Source organism: Muntiacus reevesi, chromosome 10 (genome assembly GCF_963930625.1).
Source record: "Muntiacus reevesi chromosome 10, mMunRee1.1, whole genome shotgun sequence".
In the NCBI taxonomy this organism is placed as follows: domain Eukaryota; kingdom Metazoa; phylum Chordata; class Mammalia; order Artiodactyla; family Cervidae; genus Muntiacus; species Muntiacus reevesi.
In genome coordinates, this window is record NC_089258.1 from 40,466,874 (window position 1) to 40,486,886 (window position 20,013).

The window sequence follows — 20,013 nt, forward strand, 5'->3', positions numbered from 1 at the left end:
AGAAGCTGAAAAAAAATCAGTCTGCAAATTGGATGGGCTTTAAATTCATCAATATGAAACTTAAGTTTCAAGCTTTGGCAGTAACAGAGAGTCTGTGTCTTGAGATGATAGATACACGTCTGTACCTTGAGAGGGAGAAGGCAGATCTTTGGAACCAGAGATTAAGATGAACCTAAGGAAACAATGCTGTCCTACACCAGGTGTCAGACCTCATCTGTGCTGTGACTCATATGGATTCTTTCCTGGATCGAGGTTTGGCCTTTAAAAGAGACTTCAATAAATTGCTGTATACTTACAGAAGAGGTGCAAAACGAACCTTCAAAATAAAGTAGAGGAGCTGAAGAAAGAGAAGGAAGATACAAACAATATTGTGGATGAAAGAGGGGTACAGAATCTGACTCTGAAGTCTGAGTTCCCCTCTGAATCCAGTAAGGAGGAGGAAAGAGAGAGAAGGGAAGATGCCCCCAGAAGAAGAGCCTGTGATCTCAGGTGGTGGCACTGAGGCTCTTACTAGAGCTGAAGGATCTGCCACGGCCATAAATGCAGAATTGGACGTTTGGAATCTGACCTTGGAATTGACTCTGAAGAGAGCAGAGGTGCCTGAGTTGAAGGAAGAAGAGAATCCAGAGGTGGTTTCTTCCAGATAGCAGTTCATCCCTTGCCATCCTTTGCCCCGTCACCTTCATCCTGACCATCCTTATTATCGCCGGTCACACATCTTTATCATTTAGTCATTCAACAAATATTTATTGAACATAATCTGTGCAGGAAGCTGTGCTAAATTCTGGGACATCATCTCAGGATCTAAGGTAAAATGGTCATTAACTGACTTTTCCTATTCATATAACGGATTTAAAAGATCACAGTCTTGTTTATTTTAGTGGACTTTGACTATAAAGGGTTTTTTAAGGACCACTCAGCCTCATTTTTTCTAACCCTGTTTTTTTTTCATACTAAGTTCTTCGATCACAACTGGAGATTTTGAGTTAACCTTGTTTGGTAGTGGCATGAGACTGCTCTTGAAATGCTGACATGGTCTCACATTTTATAACACTCTTACATTAATCTTTTGTTAATCTTCACTTTGGACCTATGAAACAGGTATTTGGACCTATGAAAGAGGTGTTAGCTCTTTCTTTACCAAAAAAAAAAAGCCCCCAAAGCTCAGAGAGGTTAAGTAATTTGCCTGAGTTATACAGCCGTCATAAATGATAGGACTAGGGCTTGGCTAGAAAGTGTTATCAGGCCTTTTAAGAACAACAGTCCTGAGGAGCAAGGCAGGCAGGTAAACAGGCAGTCAGACACAGAAGCTGTGAGCTGGCAGCTTGCCCACCAGCTTGGGGATCAGGTGTGTTTTGTCTGCCCAGGTTAAAACAATTCCTAATTGGTTTTCAGCTTTCCCCCACCCGCTTTGCTAGAGCTACTATTTACATAGAATACAACTTACCAATTTAAGTGTGCAGTCTGTTGAATTTTTTAATGTTTGTGTAATCACTACTACAGTCAAGATAAAGAGTAGTTTTCCTTGGCTTAAAATTTACTTAGGGTCTTACCAGCAGTGTGATCATGTAAAAATTAAGAAATTTCACATTAAGAAGCTGGATTAAAAAATTGGAAACCCTGACAGCCGTGGACTCTGCATCCCCAAAGGGCAACAGTCAGTCATTAGCTTGCTGCTTTTGAGTTTGTTTTAGCCGCTGACGTTAAATGCTGCCTCAGAAGTGTGGACAGAGTGCCTTGGGGGGAATGGGACCTTGGGATTAACCTTGGTAAAGGCTGCACAGACCAGCTGGCCTTGAAAGAGGGGTGAGTTTACAGGGAGAGCAGTCAGCAGCAGGAGTGTTTTAAACCGGGGAGGATTAGAAGGGAGATCCTGTGGGGGGACACGAAGTCAGCCATGTGTGGGCCTCATTTACTTGGGTTTGTTTTTATTTTTTTGGTGGGATGGGCCTCAGTGGAAGAGTTTTGTGTATTTGTGTTTCTGGGCTGTGGTTTCTGAAGGTTTTATATATCTAAGAAGCTTTAATCTGTACACCTCAGGGGATTTTATGGTTTTTGGTATGTGTGAGAATGGGGAGGAAAAATTAGTGTTTTTATTTTTGCAGGGGTTGGTTTGCACAGGGTATTTGGGTTATATGTTTTTAGAGAGCTGCCCCGTGAAAAATGAGTTCCTCTTTCCCCGCCCCCTGCAGCCTCTCCTTCCGGCCAGCCTGGCTGGGACCTGGCCGGCAGTGGGGCGGGCAGCAGGTGGGTAGAGGAGAGGGGGCTCAGGCCTTCAAGCCCACCCGTCCGCCAGCGGCTCGCCCTCAGGCTGCAGTCCCCATGGCCTGTGCTGGCTTAGTCACCAGCGACGCCATGGACAGGCTGGGCTCCCGGTGCCCTCTGCCAGGCTGCGCACGGCCCTCTCTCCTGATATGCCTCTTGGTGAGTGTCCCACAGTACAGCGCTGTGAAGCCTCTCGCCTCTAAGCCTCCAGCCTGGGGACTGAGGGAAGGAGGGGCGTTTGTGTTGTATACTCCTGGGATTTTGAGCTGGGGGCAGGCAGGTAGGGGGTGGATGGTGAAATCCCTGGAGGTGCCACCCAGTGTCCTGGAGATCGTGGTGTGATTCTGAAGCTTAGCAGCACCCCTTTCTGCCCTGCCTTTGAGGAGTGGTGACCGGGCTGTTTCACGGCCCAGGACGGTGGGGTGGTGAAGGTGTCTGCTGGTGCGTTCTCACCTAAGGGCCCCGTGCTAGTTTCTTGTCCTCTTCCCAGTGCGGTTACCATCTCATTGTTCTGGGGGCTTGGTTGTCTCGTCTCTGAAGTATCTTCTGATGTGGCTGCAGAGGACCTGTTAGTGGTGCTGGTGCTGGCTGCTCTTGGGGGCAGCTGCTCTTGGGGCGGTGGAAAGGACTGTCGAAGCCCAGGGGTCTAGCCCAGCTCTGCTGCTCACCTTTCTGGCAAGTTCTTCCCCTCTCTGGCCCTTAATTAACTGGCACACATCAGTGATGCTTAACATTTTGGGAACTATAGATTTTCTTGGGGGATGTGTGTGTGAAAATTCTGGATTTGCACCCAAGGAAAGTGTATAGATAGATAAGCACAATGTTAATTTCAGGAGTATTTACAAATTCCTTAAAACTAGGTATGTTATAAATTTAGAAACACTAGGTGGTTTCTGAGGCCCCTTCTGCCTTAACACAAATTGTAAAGTCAATCATAAACTCTTAAGGACTTCCCCAACAGTCCAGTGGTTAGGGCTCCACATTCCTGTGCCAGGGAGTTGGGTGTGATCCCTGGTTGGGGAACTAAGGTCCCGAATGCCTTGGGGTGTGGCCATGAAATTAAAGAAAACTAAACAAAACCATAACCTCTTAAAGGTTAGGCAGATACTCCAGTACCAAAAAAGGAAAAAGGCAGAATGAAGTAATTGAAAGGGTACATAAAATATTTTAAAACAATATAAAATTAGAAAAGATGTAAAGATATAAATATGAAAATGTTATAAACTTACAGTAATAAATATAATGTTTCTATTAGGAAATACGTTGATATGTGTATTTTGCATGTAATATCACTTTCTAATGTACTATAGTCCACCTTTGTTTCCAAACTGACCTTTCATATCTTCTGATTCTTTGTTGATATGGTCCACAGACACTTCTCAAGTCCATACCTCTTATCAGGGCTTGTAAAGTGCTGAGGATACAGAAATGAATCAGCTCACATCCAATGAGGATGATGTATGTAAACTACTGTATTTCAGTGTGATCAATGGTACAGTAGAAGGATGTTTAACAGCCACCCTGGCCTCTACCAATGGCATTTCCTCCCCAGTCATGACATTAAAATTGTCCCTATATGTGCCCAGATGTCCCCTGGGACAGGGGCAAAATTGCTTCAAGCTGAGAGCCACTGGATTAAGTGAAGCTGAAATGACCCCACTGTGTCACTCCCTACTCATGCTCCTTACAGTTCAGAGAGCCCAGAATGGGAGGCAGGAGTTTGGATTTAATCTTGGTTCAGTCAGAGGACTGCCTCAGTTACCCTATCTGTTAAAGGAAGGACTGTCTTAGGTAATACCCAAGTGCCCAGACTACCTCTGAGTGCACAGGAGTTTCAGTGCATTTTAGGTGAGTTTATATTTAATCCTGTGAGCTCTGTGTTCCACTGATGAAAAGAAGTAAAGATATAAATATGAAAATATTATAAACTTACAGTAATAAATATAATGTTGGCTGAAATGCCCTAGATCTCTCCTAGGAATGACTTCTTTGGTTAGGGGACAGACCATTGCTCCTTTTGTTTAGAGTCTGCTGAAAGACACCTTAGAGTCGTGTATCTGACACCCCTTAGAGTGTTCTAGTATGTCCGATTCTCTGCCAAAAGCTCTGTGGGTGACCCAGAAGCCCTACTTACTTCACAAGACTGTTTAGTCTCCATCTCAGCATCTTGCTGGTGTATGAATTCACCAGTCTGCAGGTTATTTCTTGAGAACCTGCTGTATGCCATGAACTCTTCTGGGGACACAGTGATGAGCAAAGTGTGGTTCCTTTCCTTATTGGATTAGTGGTCAAAAACTGTTTTTCCTCTCTTGTTTGAACCCATGGCAACTTTGAGGTAGGCAGCACAAACATTGCAAGCTCCAATTTCTAGGTAACATGTATAGAAGAGAGGAAGTGACTTGTTGAAGACTGCAGAGAGCTGTACTAACACTAGGTTTTAGATCCTGCTGTTTAGTGCCTTTGTTATATCCTGTATAATCTAATTGAGTTGTCACTAACAACTTCCTAGAAAACCCAGGTTGTTGTTGTGCGGTCACTGGTTTAGTTCAGAGGGCTAGTATGTTGGACTGGAGGTTTTGGGGAAGGTCATGGGAAGGAATGAGCGGCCCACCCCAGACTAAAGCTAAAGACATAAAAACACTACTCAGGCCCTGCCAAGATGTAGGAGCCAGGCAGGGCCAGGCGGTAACGTAGGAGTGGGAGGACAGAGGTTTGTTTGACGAGACATGAGCCCCGGACTGGCAGGCAGGAGAAACGTGTTCTTGTTCCGTCTTGCCTGAGTCACAGTGGGGCTCCTTGCAAGTTGCCTCCATCTCTATTAATGACTCTTCTGTTTCCCCCAAGCAAAGAACCCTGGAAGATGTCCTTCAGTTCTTTTTATTTCTTCTTATTTTAGATGTTTTATCATTAAAATAGCAAGAAAAAATTGTATCTTGACTGTCTTTTCCTTTCCTGTTATCAGTGTCATTTTCTTACCTCAGGATCTTAATGTCTTCTTCCTGCAACATTGTAATGGCCTTTGACTAGCCTATCTCTGATCACTCCCCATCTTCCTTCCCATTACTCTGCTCAGCCTGATGATGTTATTACTCTTCTACTTAAGAAACCTCCAAAAGCACCCTATCACCTGAGTACAAACCCCACATTCCTTAGCCTGACCCTTTATAGTTCTAGCCAGACTCATTTTCCTCCCAATTTCATGCCCATTGACTAAGATCCATGCAGTCTAGATAATTCATCTGTCCCCAGATACCTCTTGAGTTTGCACATGTTAACCTTACCTTCTTTTTCAGTCCTATTATTTCAGTTCCAACTGGGATGGTACCTTCTCTTCAAAGCCTTTCCCGCCCCCAACAGGTGGAGCCTCCCTGTTGGACCTCCCCCACCGCCGGTGGTCTGCCATAGTAGCGTAGGTCCCATTGCTTTAGCATCAGACCTCCTTTTCCACTGGCCCCCCCACGGCGCCTGGCCTGTACCTGTGGTAGCAGGTTTTTGCAGTGGGAAAATGGATCTCAAGTTATCCAGGCTCCACTTCTGTTCTTGGCTTCACCAATTAAAAGCTGTGTGATCTTTTTTTTTTTTTTTTTTTTTTTGTGGCCATGCCACCTAGCTTTTTGGTCTCACGGGGGTCTTAGTTCCCCAACCAGGGATTGAACCTAGGCCCTGGAAGTGAATGCGCTGAATCCTGACCACTGGATCACCAGGGCATTCCCAAAGCTGTGTGATTTTGAGCAAGTGTCTTGATTTTTAAGCCTTTTTTTTTTTTTTTTTTAACCATTTGCAAAATGCAGAGGAAAATAATCTAGGCATGACAACGTTAAGCACTGAAGCTCAATACTGATCCTAGGAATTACTTTGTGGGTGGAAATGGGGATAAAAGCATGTTGCCCAGCGTTGGTTCCAGTCTGCTTGAGCTTTTGCAGGTGGAGAGCTGGTCACGCCTCTGCTGATCTGTGCTTTCCTTTCCCCCTGTGTAGATCCTGACAGCCTCTCTCCTGACATACCCCGTGCTCAGGACCCTCAGCCTGCAGCTCCTTTCCGTTGTCACTGGCAGCTATGTGTCCGGCACGTACTCCATTGTTTTTGTCAACTGTCCCAACGAGCAGATTGCCAGAGATATTGCCAGGTACGGGGAAGGGGCTGAGGTGCTGCCCCAAGGGCTCGGGAGTCTCCTCCAGAGGGGCTTCGGGACTCACTCTTGCTTTTGACGACCCCGTCTGTCCATGAGGGACTGCACAGCTGCCTCATGGCGGCGACTCGAGAGGCACGCGTGATGACACTCAGATGGATCCTGTTTCTGGGCCTGAAGATGTTGAGTGGTGCCAGGGGGCAGATAAGAGGCCTGAGACCCAGAGAGCTAGGCGCCTTGCTCAGATGGAAGCCTGCAGGTTGAGCATTTAACAGTTCTAATTCCTGACCCAGCTCTCTACTTCTGGAGATAGTCTTTGCTCAGTCCCAGAGATGTGGACCATGACAGGCGGAGGAGGAGGAGACCGTTCCAGGCGTCTGGCGAGTTACTGAAAGCAGTGGTGGAGAGAGTCAAGAACAGAGCTGAAATCCTGGCTCGGTCTCTTGCTGACTGTGACCTCGGGCAAGTTGCTCCCCTTCTCTCAATCTTAGTTTTTTGAATTATTGTTGTTGAGAGGATTAAATGATACGATATCTGTTCAGTCCTTACTCCAGGGACTCAGATGTAACAGATGCACAATTAATGTTGTATCTGATTCCCACCCCTCCCCCTCACTCCTTTTTTGTTTTTTTGGCTGCACCGAGCAGCTTGTGGTGTCTTGGTTGCCAGAATGGTGGTTGAGTCCAGCGCCACAGCGGTGAAAGAGTTGGGTCCTGACCACTGAGCTGCTAGGGAAGTTGCCCCTTCTTTATAACGGCGGCTCTGAAGAGGGTTAGTGGGGCTGAGGGCTAATACACTTGACTTCCAGCTCCTCTTCTTGCTCTGCAATTCCGCATTCTTGAAGTTTGGTGTTGGTTATAGTGTTTTAGGTGTTGAATCTGGTCTTTGGGGGCACACAGCTGCCAAATTGATGGTCACAGGTTAACTTTGGATTTGATTACGTCTTTCCTGCCCCTAAACAGAATGTCTATTTTTTTCCTTATTAACATTGCTTTTGGAGAACAGCTTTTGTCTGAATGAGCATGTGATTACTCCAGAAATATGACCTCAGCTTTTAGCAGCTAGGAATTGAAATCCGTTCTGTGCTTCTGGTATACCCAGGGCCTGTGCTGAACTCACTGGACCCCTGGATCAGCCACTCTGGGTCCTGTCAGGAGCAACTTCAGGTGACACCTGTGAGGTGTTGGGTACTGGGAGGAAAAGAGCTCTAAGGCCTGGATTCTGAATAGTGGAAAGGCCAGTTGAGGGGAATGGATTGGTTTCAGCTTGGAGATGTCTCTGCCGTCTTGCATCCAGGGTTGCTGTTGAAAAGTAGCCATGGATCTCATTCCTTTGTAGGTAACACATTTTCTCTCTGCTAGTTTTTAGGAGCGTATCTTAATGTTTAGTTGTTAACTTTTTAAATATACTCTCTCTTCTTTCTGCGTCCTTTTCCTGGATGTTGAATTCGTTTTCTGTGACTGACTTTATAGTTTTATTTAGACTGAATTCTATAGTTTCCTTTTCAAGGTTTTGAATTGTTTTTAGTAACCAAGTGCTCTTGTTTTGTAATTGTCTGATCTTGTTTTATTGATGCAATAATCTTATCTTTCTGCAGATAGTAATTATACTTTTTATGTTTAATTTTTTGCACTTTATTGAGATATAATTGTCATATAACATTGTGTAAGTTTAAGATATACAACATGATGATTTTATATATGTATATATTGCAAAATGATTATAACAGTAAGGTTAGTTAAAACATCCATCATCTCAGTTACTTTTTTGTGTGTGGTAAGAACTCGTAAGATCTACTTTTAGCAATTTTCAAATATACATAATTGTACTTATTTTAAAATCTTGGTTTTGATCGTCCTAGTGATTCGTCTTTCTCAAGTAAATTCTTCTTCACTGCTGAATTTTAGTTTCTCACGGCGTTTGGCTTTCTTCAGGTGCTCTCCTCTCTCATCGTCCCAGTGATGCTGACGGGACGTGCAGAAGCAGCTGCAGGGGCTGCCCTCAGGCAGCACTGTTTGCACTGCGTGCGGGGCAGGCAGGTGGACGCTCTGCAGTCCAAATCAGGTCCTAGGAAGGATTTATCGCTTCAAGAAATATTTTCAGAAGGGTCAAGCTGTATGATTCAGACTTTGACTATGTTAATGAAACAATATAATTTTATAATCTTCAAAATTCTCCAAGTTGCTGGAGGCCAAGTAAACCAGATCACTACCAGTTTTTAAAAGATTCAAAGGCTCTTAAACAAGGAAGTCCCCTGACACGCTCCCATGCATGTCTCAGGGCTTCCTTCTGGTCGCCAGTGCGTACCGCGCTCTTCCTCTGCTCCGGCGGGGCTAGGTAAGCGGCGTTTCCTGTTGTCTCTGACATGCCGTGTGAAAGGGAGGTTGCAGTGTGTGAGGAGCCCACCAGCTGAACTGGCAGTCTCAAGTGGAGTCTCCCTTCAGCTGTTCCGTTCACTAATGATTCATTTGGGATAGGAGAGAGGCAAATAGATTTCGTTTCCAAGGTTTACAGGAGAGAGTACGTAGGTACGTGGTAGGGAGGGCCCCACAGATGTTGGCTGGCAGGTACGGCAGCGCCGCCTCCGGGGCTGGTGCTGGGACCAGGCCTCTTGGCTCTAGTCTGGGACCCGCTCTTCTCTGCCTTAGAGCTGCCTCTCAGCTCTGGTTCAGCTCCATTCTGGCTCCTGGTAATGTTCCTAGAGCTCTTTATTGACAGACATCCTCTAAACTGGAAAAAATCTCTTGTTGGGGCTAGGGTGAAAACCTGAATGTGGAACTAGTAGACCTGGATTCTAGTGTCCTCTTTGCTGAAAACACCACATATGACCTTAGACAAGTCTTCTCTCTCTGGGCCTTGGCCTCTGACATAAGGAAAGGGGATTAGACCCGGGTCACAGGCACAAATAGCAAAAGGCAGGCCACTTCAGCCTGAGCGAAGTGGGCTGGGGTGTCACGATGAAGAATGGCAGTGGTTAGCAACCCTTATGCGTCCCAGGTGTTGGGAGGCAGGAGAGTGGGAACCGATTGATCCGAGAAGCCCCTGTCATGCCTAGAGGTCGTAGCCCCTGCTCAGCTCTAGCTGAATGTGACCTTGTAGGACTACAGGTCCAAAATGTTCTAAGATTCATTTTTGGTGAAAAGCTAGGTAATGTGCATTTCTGAATGTAAAGTACCCTGATTGTAAATACTGGTAACAAAGTCAAGACTTTTTAAATGCTGTGAGAGCCAGACCATGTGTCTGGTCCGTGAGCCTCTAGCCTGCGACCCCACAGTCTCTGGAGACCCTCGGAGGTCTGCCTTCCTTCCGCTTCACTCAGACGAGCGCGGGGGCTTGAGCTCCCCCCGCCCCGTGACTCACCGCTGGACTTCGGTGTGTGTTTTACCCATCAGCTGGTACATTTGTTTTCTCTCTTTTTCGCCACAGGAGCATTTTGAATAACACAGTCCTCCAGAACTTTACAGTCTTTTTCCCAAGTACAAGCTGCAGTGATTAGTCGCTGAGGAGCTCACACTGCCAAAGCGGTTGGAGGCCCTGAAGCAAGGGAGCATTTTTTCCTAAAGGCTTAACTCACTCCCTGTTTGCATGTCACATTTAGAACCAGTGAAATGTAATTTCTCAGCAGATGACTTGATTGAGTGAGCAAGACTTGTAGAAGTTGCTTAAACAGGTTTGGGCCGTGTGCCTCTCCTTAGAGTCAGGGATTTATTTACCACCTGGAACCTTCCAAGGGCATGAGGGTGGTGATAATACCACATTAATGTGGAACCTTAAATAGAACATTGTTCAGCCGGGAACCTGGGAGAAGAGAAAGTAGGTCAGTTCTCTTGGCAGCGGTCAAGGAAAGGTGGGATCAGTAAGCAGGGCTCAGACGCGTTGTATTTGGCAGGGGCCACACTCTTTAGAGAACTGAGACAGGCCTCCGTGGCTGATGGCAGACCTGAGACAGGTTTGTCCGGGCCTGCCTGATTCCCAGGGCTTAAGGTTTGATCCTTGGGGACACGTCCCTGCATCAACGACGTGGTGGTGCTTCTGTTCCTGTGACACTTTGTACTGGTTCAGGCACATTTCACTGTGTTCACCAGGCCTCGCATAGGATCAGACTGTCAGAGCGAGAATTCCAGTCTGTGGTCTGTCAGAAAAAAAACCCGGTGCTTAGAGGTCTGCAAAGGCGGTGATGGTGCACTTAGGACTGTGGTAGGAAGCGTCACAAAAGTTAGAAGTGTAAAGAGCCCCTGTTGCCAGTCACAGGACAGGATGCCTTTTTTCTCTTTTCTTGCTTTTCCTTCGAGTTGTATCAGCTCCATGTGGTCATCAGACACTTCCAACCTGTAGATACCATGTGAAAGCCTAGTACCTACCCAAGAGAGAAGAGGAAAAGAAGCTGACATCACAAAAGGAGTATTTGGTGGTGAAAAGGGGTGGAACCCATCGACTGAAGGAGCCCTCTGGTACAGCAAGAGAGTTGAGTTGAGGGAGGCGGTCGTGCCTGTCTTGGATAGCTGCTCAAATGCTGATTTCTGGAACGAAAGGAGGAGCTCGCATGAGGTCACACAGCCGTCCTGCTGCAGGGCTGGACTGGAATCCCGGTCTTTGCTCTCCTTCCGGTGCCGACAGATTCCCATTCCCCAGGCTGACTGGGCCTGTCCCTGAAGCAGCCTTCGCATAGCTGCTTCCCTACTTTTCCCACTCAGGGAAGGACTTGTAAACAGTTCTGTCTGCAGAGGGTTTGTGTGTAGGAGTTATGGGACATATTGGTTTGGCTCGGGAGGGGCACTCTTAATGGTTATCTGTTTAGACTAAGGTTTCCTGGGAAATTCCCAGGAACTCCTGTATGCTGTTCCGTCCCTTCAGATGCTGGACACTTGCCCCGGTAACCGGCGTGCCCTCTCTGCTTTAGGGCCATCCTGGATAAGAAGCTGGCTGCCTCTGTGAACATCCTGCCGAGGGCCTCCTCACTGTGAGTTCTGCTATGGCCAGTGGAGGGTGTGAGCGTGCTCCGTCAGGTCCTGCCTGGTGGAAATTCGGGCACTGAGCTAATGGGAAACTGAAAGAACAACTCAAAGGCATTTACTTAACCAGTACTTCACTGTTGATCTGTTTTCAGAGGAAATCAACCAGTGGGTTTATGCCATTCAGCAAAAGCAAAAACAGGCTATGTTTAGAGAAGGCAGAAAAAAAATCTACAGTTTAGGAACAGTGAATCTTGTTTCCTCATTCTTTGTTTAAATCAGTCAATCAGTTAGCTTGCTGTTAGCAAAGAAGTCAGACTGGGTAAGCCAGTCTGAGTAAGCCAGCTAAGGATATCAGAGATTATAATTCCTATTGCTTTTGGATTCTCTGAAAAACTTTGAGTTTGGCATATGTGACAGGCTGTTTCTGTGTATTGTCTGCCTTTCATTTTATCAGCTCTTTTACTTAAGCCAGGCCTATACCATTTCCCTCATCAAAATATTTCAACATGGGTGGGAGGCAGGAGAGAGGTTCAAGAGGGAGGGAGGGGACATAAAGCACCCATGGCTTATTTACGCGGATGTATGGCAGAAACCAACACAATACTGTGAAGCAATTATCCTTCAGTTAAAAATAAATAAAATGATAAAAAAACAGTCTCTCGGCATCCCGCTGCTACCCGGGCAGGGTTAACTCTCTGGTCAGCCTGTTCCTCACCTCCTCCCTGCCTTGGTGAGGGAGGGAGCGATGCCCGTTCTCAAGGTGAGAGCAGGGAAGTGCTGCCCCCATCACCTGTCGCTCTGGCTGCCACGTCTGGCCGCACTTCAGCTGCCTGCGCTCCATCCTGGATCTGTTTAGTCTCCCTGAGGATAGGGCTTGAGTCTCTGAATTTTTAAGAGGTCACATTAAGTGATTCACATAAAGCCAGTCTGGGAGCTAGTGCCTGGAAGCTAGAGTGGAATTTCAGCCTGCCGTTCTCCTCATGTTCGTCCTTCCTTGTAGTTCACCCTTTCACCGCAGCTGTGCGGGGTGAGGCCAGGGGCCGGAGCCACCTTAGACTTGTCAGCACAGATATTCTCAGGCCGAATTTCTCTCCCTCCCACAACGCTGTTCTCTTACTCTTTTTCTGAACATGTCACTGACTCTGTTTTGAATTTTCAGACCTGCTACCGTATTTTACAAGGCTCGCTTCTCCCCTGAATAAGTCCTGTGCTTTTCCATTTATCGCTTGGTGGGCACTCAGCTTTGAGAGTCAGTGATAAAAGAAGCACCAGCCCAGAGGATGGGGGGTGCGTGGAAGCCAGGAGTACGGGGTGCGCACTGAATGAACTGGAGAGGGGAAACATAGGAGTTTCTGCAGGGCTATCACAGAAGTTGGGGGAAACAATTGGGTGGCAAATGTTGGCACATCATAAGAAAAACCATTTCATGTGAAAACCGTTAAGGTAGATGGACTTCTTCAAGAGACAGTGAGTCTCTTACTTCCAGGAAAGTTAACTCAGGTGCTGGAAGCATGCATTAGAATGTTTACACTAGATGAGCTACAGGGCCTTGGCCAACTCCAGGCTTTTTCATATGAGCTTGGAAAGATTTTAAAGTTTCCACCTTAGTAAGTCAGCAGATTGGGCCAGGTTTATTTCACTGAGCTCATCTTGTAAGTGGACTTCCCCGGTAACTCAGCTGGTAAAGAATCTGCCTGCAATACAGGAGACCCTGGTTCAATTCCTGGAGTGGGAAGATCCCCTGGAGGAGGGCATGGCAACCCACTGCAGTGTTCTTGCCTGGAGAATGCCATGGACAGAGGAGCCTGGTGGGCTACAGTCCATGGGGTCGCAGAGTCACGACTGAGTGGCTAAGCGCAGCACACCTTGTAAGCACGCTATTTCTTTTTTTGTTGTTCTTTTCTCCAGGTACTATTGGAATGGAGAAATAGAAGAAGCCACTGAGGTCCTGTTGGTGAGTGAGGCTGGGGGGATGGGGCCTTAATCGGGAAAAGAGTGAGAGCAAAGTTCGAATTAAATATTAGCAAAGATCAGCTGACTGAGGTTCTTGCCCCACACAGGATGCCCCGTGTCCTTTTGTAAGTTAGTGACTGGGCCTGGAGACCTGGAGGAGTGCTGTTTCCTAAAAAGCCAGAGGAATGGAGGGCTGTGTAGCTGGAGCTGAGATCCTAAACCAGTGATTTTTTTTTTTTCTTTCACAGTTAATAAAGACAAAGACTTCCAAGATCCATGTGCTTTCCAGCTACATCAGGTAATAGCATCATTTCCTCCCAGCCAGGGACCTGTTGGTAACTAAGTGAGTGAGCTTGAAAAGTAGGTGACCTTGAGCCAAGTCACCAGCCTCCCATGTGACCTTGGCTATGACCCTGTCCCATAGACTGTCTATCTATAAAATGAGTTAGTGGTGTTTTTTTTTTAATTAGTTCATTTTTTTAAATGTTTATTTATTTGTCTGCACCAAGTGTTCCCTGATATGGTCTTCCTGATATTAGGGCTTCCCTGATACCTCAGTTAGTAAAGAATCTGCCTGTAATGCAGGAGACCCCAGTTCAACTCCTGGGTCGGGAAGATCCGCTAGAGAAGGGATAGGCTACCCACTCCAGTATTCTTGGGCTTCCCAGGTGGCTCAGCTGGTAAAGAATCCGCCCTCAATGTAGGAGACTTAGGTTCAGTCCCTGGGTTTGGAAGATCCCCTGCAGAAGGGAAAGGCTACCCACTCCAGTGTTCTGGCCTGGAGAATTCCATGGACTGTATAGTCCATGGGGTCGCAAAGAGTCAGATAGGACTGAGCAGCTTTCACTCACTTCACCAGGTCTTCATTGCAGCGTGCGGAATCTTCCGTTGAGGCCTGTGAGGTCTGTTTCCCTGACCAGGATGGAAACCAGGCCCCTGCATTAGAAGCACAGAGTCTCAGCCACTGGACCACCAGGAAGTTCCTGTAAAACGAGTTATTAGTTTCAAACCAGTGGTTCTCAAAATTTTGGTCTCAGGATCCCTTTACACTTTTAAAAATTATTTAGGACCCAAAAGAGGTTCACTTATGTGGGTTCTATCAAAGGTTACTGTATTAGAAATTAAAGCTGAGAAATTTTTAAGATATATATTTTTAGTTCATTGAAAATAACAGTAATAGAATAATAACATATGAATGGAAGTAAATACAGGCATACCTTGGAGATATTGCAGGTTTGGTTCCAGACCACCACAGTGAAGCGAGTGATGTCACTTCTTGATTTCCCAGTACATATGAAAGTTACATGTTTACCCTACCTTGCAGTATAAGTGTGCTAACAGTAGCGTTTTGTCTAAAAAAAACAAAAAACAAAGTACATACGTTAATTTAAAAATAAAAAACAAAAAATAGTAATATCAAAGATCACCAATGTCAGATGACCATAAGAAATATAATAATCATGGAAACGTTTGGAATTCTGCGACAATTAGCGAAACACAACACAGGAACACAGAGAGTGAAGGTGGTGTCAGCAGACGCGTTCAGTGCGGGGTCGCCACAAGCCGCCAGTCTGTATAAAGCGCAGTATCTGCCCTGAAGGGTGCGCAGTAACGCAGTATGCTGCTGATGCCTTCTCATGGGAAGTAACCATATTTTCCAAAAATCAAAAAAGTGAGAAGAATGGCATCTTTCTACACTTTTGCAAAATCTGGCTTAATAAGAGAGCTGGATCTCCTCAAAAGCATCTGTTAAGTACTGAGACACTTTCAAGTTCATGGTGATGTAGTCAATTTTTCCAAACTTCTGCCTTTGCTTAAAACATGAATTTTTTTCTGATTTACAGTGTTTTATGACTGTACAATGTTACACAATGTGTGGTTTCTGCTATACGGCAGAATAACTCAGTTATGCATACATATATTCTTTTTCATGTTCTTTTCCATGATGGTTTATCACCAGACACTGAATGGAGCTCCTTGTGCTAGAGAGTAGGACCTTGCTATTTACCCGTCCTGTGTATAATAGCTTACCTCTGCTAATTCCAGACTCCCAGTCCTTCCCTCCTCTACCCCAAAACAAATTTTTTTGTAATGAATTTTTTGATTGGCAATAAATGATGTAAATTGTCATTTGAGTGATGGGCCAAATATTTGTTCATATTTGAGACAATGTGTACCTAATACTCAAATCTGAGTCACCTTAATTTGTGAAATTGACAGACAAATGATGGCTACTCAAGCTTGAAAGTAAAAATGGTATACTGTGGAAAAAAGGTCTAGTTTAGCTTGTGACTCAGTCAGACAAATTTAAGACAAGACTGAGCTTAGGTATGATAGCAGAAGTACTTTATGTATACTTCCCATTTTGTCACACAGAATATTAAAAAGACACTCAAGGGTCGGACTTTAATAAAAATAGTAATTTTTGCCACATTATCAGAGATGTTCTTAGGTGAATTTGAGTTTAAAAACAATGCATGTGCGCATGCGGTGGTGAAGAATACAGGGGCGGCCAGCCCAGCGTGGTGCTGCCGTCCTGATGATGCTAAGGCGTGACCAGTTTTACCCGTCATTGCTTGTGCACCATGAGTGCAAACGTCAACATAGTAAAAAGATAAATAACAAATGAGTATTGTTGTGAAAATAGTTTTGGCCTCTTGGACCTCCTGAAAGAGGCTTGAAAGTTCCCCAGAGGTCTAGGGAAGAACCTAGAACCACTTGGAGAACCACTGGTCTAGGTGTACATGAAATAAATTAGGAAAATTCGTTCTTCTCAGGCACCAGATAAAATTACGCAGCCTACTCCTATCAAGCAACTGTGCGTGCACGTGTGATTTAGTAAGCAGCCTCTCTCATGAGAAGTTCTCTGTGCCTGAAGTCAGGAGAGCAGAGGATTGTTGCCCTGGCAGACAGGTGGGCCTGAGGCCCAGTGTCTTCTGCTTTTTCAGCTTGCAAAGTGGAGAGAGCTCGTGTGCTCAGGGCTGGGTGAGAGAGACGGGGAGAAGGGAGAGACGGCTGTGCGTCTGGATGGTCAAGGAAGGTCCCTGGGGAAAGGCCATTGGTTGAAATGAGCCTTGAGGAGTATAGAGGCTTTCGATTTATCGGCAGGAGTAGGGAGGACTTCTGGGTGAAGACAATACAGAGGTACAGGGGAAGGGGGTTGTTTGGGGAAGGCACAGTGATAAGTGGACAGTAATAAAGACAGCAGCTGACATTTACCGAACGTATACAGTGCCAGTCACTAGCAGCTAAGTGCCTTATATACCTCGCCTCATTTAATCCTCAGCAATCCAGTACTATTTTCACCCCCCTTTTGTGGGGGCTTCAGCGAAATGAAGAGATATGTCCATGCTTACATGGCTAGTAAGTGGCAGACTTAGAATTTGAACCCATGTCTGTGAGACTCTAATGCCATCTGGCCTAATTTATACTTGGTGACAGATGGGCCATAGGCTTAGGAGTGGTGGGCCGTGGGGCCAGACAGGTGGGCTGCAGGCCGACTGCGGAGGGCCTCAAGGGAGGCTGGCCAGTTGGGTTTTATGGCATGGGCTTACATGCCACTCACGGGACTCTGCTTTCTTCCCAAAGGTCGGTGCATCCTTTTGAAATCCCAGAGCTCTTCAGTCTTCCCATGGACCAAGGAGATGCGCACTATTTACGGTGGCTGGAGGAGGCCTTGGAGGAGTGAGTGGGGCCTTCTGTGCCTCCTGCTGGGTGCCCTAGCCATCATTACCTGTTCTCTGGCCGAAGGGCGGCTTCTGTCTGCCTCCTCGCATCTCTGGATTCCATGCTTTTATCAGCACAGAGGACCTAAGTAACTTGTGGAGGGTGAAGGTCCAAGACCCCTGAGGCTGGAAGAGGATGCTGGGCCAGTCAGGCTAAGCAAGGACCCAGTGGAACTTGTCTCTGAGTGCCTCATGCATAAAGGTGGCCAGGAGTGGCAAGGTCGCAGTGAGGGTGAGGCTGGTCTTCTGTAGGTTCACTGAGCCTAAATTGAGTGCCAAGTATGTTATTACTGTCCTGCTTCTGATGAGGAATGACCTGATGACCTGTCACCCAGAAGTGTGTGGGGGTGAAGGTCACCTTCTAGGGGAGTTGGAAGCACTCTATCCAAAAGGATGAATCGCTAATGGTGGAATGTCAGGGACAAGCAGGATTATTTCCTCTAGCTGAAGGTAGTGTTTGTTATTCCTGAGTCCTGAGGAAGTGGGCCTGGGAACGGGTTCCCTGGGTGCAGGGAGGGCTGGGGAGGGGAGGGCTCAGACACAGCCTCAAGGACTGAGAGCTGGTCTTGACTCTCCTCGCCCGAAGGTGACAGACGTCAGAAAGCTGCGGTGCCTTGCTCAGCAGAGACAGGGGTTCTGAGCCCACCATACCGACCTTCCCACGTGAGCACTGAGACGAGCGTCCTAAAGTGGGAAGAACCCAGGGAAACTGCAGGGTCAGTGTTTTCCAGACTGGCTCCACAGAACCCCAGGGGTTCGCCGGAGGAGCCTGAGGGCGCCTCATGCTGCGACCAGTGCAGCCGTGCTTTTATTACTAATTTTTATGTATTGAGCTAAGTTTTTGTTGTTACAAGTTTGTAAGCCAGTCTTACAGATTTTGTAAGGTCCAAGACCCCTGAGGCTGGAAGAGAATGCTGGGCCAGTCAGGCCAAGCAAGGACCTGGTGGAATCTATAAAGCCAGTGTTATAGATGACTAAAAGGAATTGAACTGCCCTGAGGTCCAGAAAAGGGGCGGCTCCTGTTACAGAGGGGACAGCCAAGGCTGCTCCTTCCGTCTGCTGCCCTCCTAACCCTGCTCCGTGGGGCTGGTGGAGGAGCCGCGGGGGTGCGGGGAGGGCCTGACCTAGGCTGCCTCATGGTTCTGCCACAGGGTGACCCCGCCTCAGGGCTCTTCGGAGCCTTGCCCCTGCTCACTTTTCCATCGCCACCTTCCACCTGTGGTGGCTCTGGTGTGCCAGGCTGTTACCTTTTCCAGCCACCGCCTCCGCCTGAGCACGCTCTGCACGGGCGCCCGAGAAGTCTGACTGCCCCTCTGCAGGCCTGGCGTCCAGGCGGAGGGCTCTGCCCTGCCCTGCCGTCCTGCTCTCTCTGCGCGTCACGGTCGGCCTCCGCCCTCTAGACTGTGCGCTGCTCGAGGGGAGGGGCATGCTCAGAGCTGCTTGGCCTCCTGCACGCGGTTCGGCATGTATTTCCCAAATTGATGTTTCAAGGATTCAAATAACTAAAGCTTCTCTACTTTCCACAGTTACTTTCTCATTTACCAGGTTGGCAAAATCCAATTATTTTTTTCCGTGAACTTCCTTAAAGTGGGATTAATTCCAGAGGAGGTTTCCCGTCCCTGGCTGGCACTGGTTCACTTTCTGTGCTGAGTGTGCTTTGAAAGCTGCTCCCTGGTGGCCTGCCTTTGCCTCGGTGTCACAGCTGACCACAGGAAATGCAGGACGGAACGCAGCTCTCTGCAGGTGCCGTCCTAGGCCGACATTTACCCTTGTAACCCAGGTTACCTGCATTTTCCAGTGGAAACCCGAGATTGGAGAGTAGAGATGCTTAAAGTAAGTGGCAGAACCAGGCTTTGAAACCAAGTCTCTGGCTCTAAATCTGATGCTCTTACGGTCTCTCTTAAAGAGGCTGGATAGATCTCTGTAGGCCAGAGAACCTGCTACAGCCATCTCTAAGGAAGAGCTGTTCATCCCTAAAATGTCCACCTTAACAGCGTGGTAGCTTGGTATATTGTGCGGTTTACCTCTCCCCACAGAGCTGGAGGTTAGTGATAATATCTTCATTCCATAGATGAGGGAACAGATTGAGAGGTACTTAATGATTGTTAGGAGTTTGCCCAACTCTACCACACCGTCCTCCTCGATGATGCTGTGGGAGCTGGGGCTGGACATGAGGGTTCTCCACCTGGGAGTGCCTTCCCGGTACTTCTCAGGAAACATGGTTTTTGACTCCAGAACCCTGGGAGATTCCGTTGAGGAAATGAGAAGAAGTGTTAAAAAAGTATCCACGAATACTGAAGCTTAAAAGCATAAAGGTGCTACTGGTTTGAAGGAAGCTATCTCCGTCAAAAAAAAAAAAAAACTAGAGCAAGAAACGGTTGCTTATACGGAGTTGAGCGTACAGTTACCCAACCAGGACAGGAGTGCAGAAGAGAAGTGGTTTCCACCTACTTTTGCCTGGGTTTGTCTAGCCCTGTCCGCTGCAGACCCTGAGTTATTCCTGCAAATAAGATAAATGTATACATGTAGTATGCTTTATACAAATCCTGTGAGTGGTATTCTAGGAAATAAGTTTTGGAAGTAAAATAAATTCTTAATTTGGCAATTCTGACACTCGTCTGTACTCTTAACCTTGTTAGGCTATTTGAATGTTAACATTATTTGAATACTATCCAATAACATTCTCTGGTGTTTTCCAGGGCTTAAATATTCCCTGGAGACTGCAGTTCTTTGTAAATACTACTAAGTTTAATAATCCTATTTGTTAAACAGATTTTTTTTTCAGATTTCTGTAATAACAGGAAAAGTATGAAGAATGTTTGACGTATTTTAAGAGTAAGTTATGATTTAGGAATTTGTGAGAATTCTAATTTCTTGCTCCAAAATTCTGAAGGCAGACAAATGTGTGTTGTGAGTTTGTAAACACTCACCTAAACCACGCAGAAGCAGGCAGCCTCCAGCCTGGGGAGAACCAGCGGCCTCGGGG

General features: G+C 46.7%; 1 protein-coding gene across 4 annotated transcripts; it reads left to right on the forward strand.

Annotated features, from left to right (window-relative positions):
• Positions 1 to 1,821: 1,821 nt before the first annotated feature.
• LOC136143875 (protein CutA homolog) lies at positions 1,822 to 19,638 on the forward strand. Of its 4 annotated transcripts, none has more exons than XM_065901567.1 (6): positions 1,822 to 2,424; positions 6,243 to 6,391; positions 11,295 to 11,354; positions 13,258 to 13,303; positions 13,551 to 13,600; positions 14,162 to 16,884. In XM_065901567.1, the coding sequence occupies exons 1-6, from the start codon at positions 2,164 to 2,166 to the stop codon at positions 14,289 to 14,291; spliced, it is 696 nt and encodes a 231-aa protein (XP_065757639.1). In that variant the 5' UTR covers positions 1,822 to 2,163; the 3' UTR covers positions 14,292 to 16,884. The 4 variants fall into 4 exon arrangements, with proteins under 4 accessions (XP_065757639.1, XP_065757641.1, XP_065757642.1 ...); XM_065901568.1 differs by lacking the exon at positions 14,162 to 16,884 and adding an exon at positions 16,891 to 19,638 and having other exon boundaries at positions 1,827 to 2,424; XM_065901569.1 differs by lacking the exon at positions 11,295 to 11,354.
• The last annotated feature ends 375 nt before the right edge of the window (positions 19,639 to 20,013 follow it).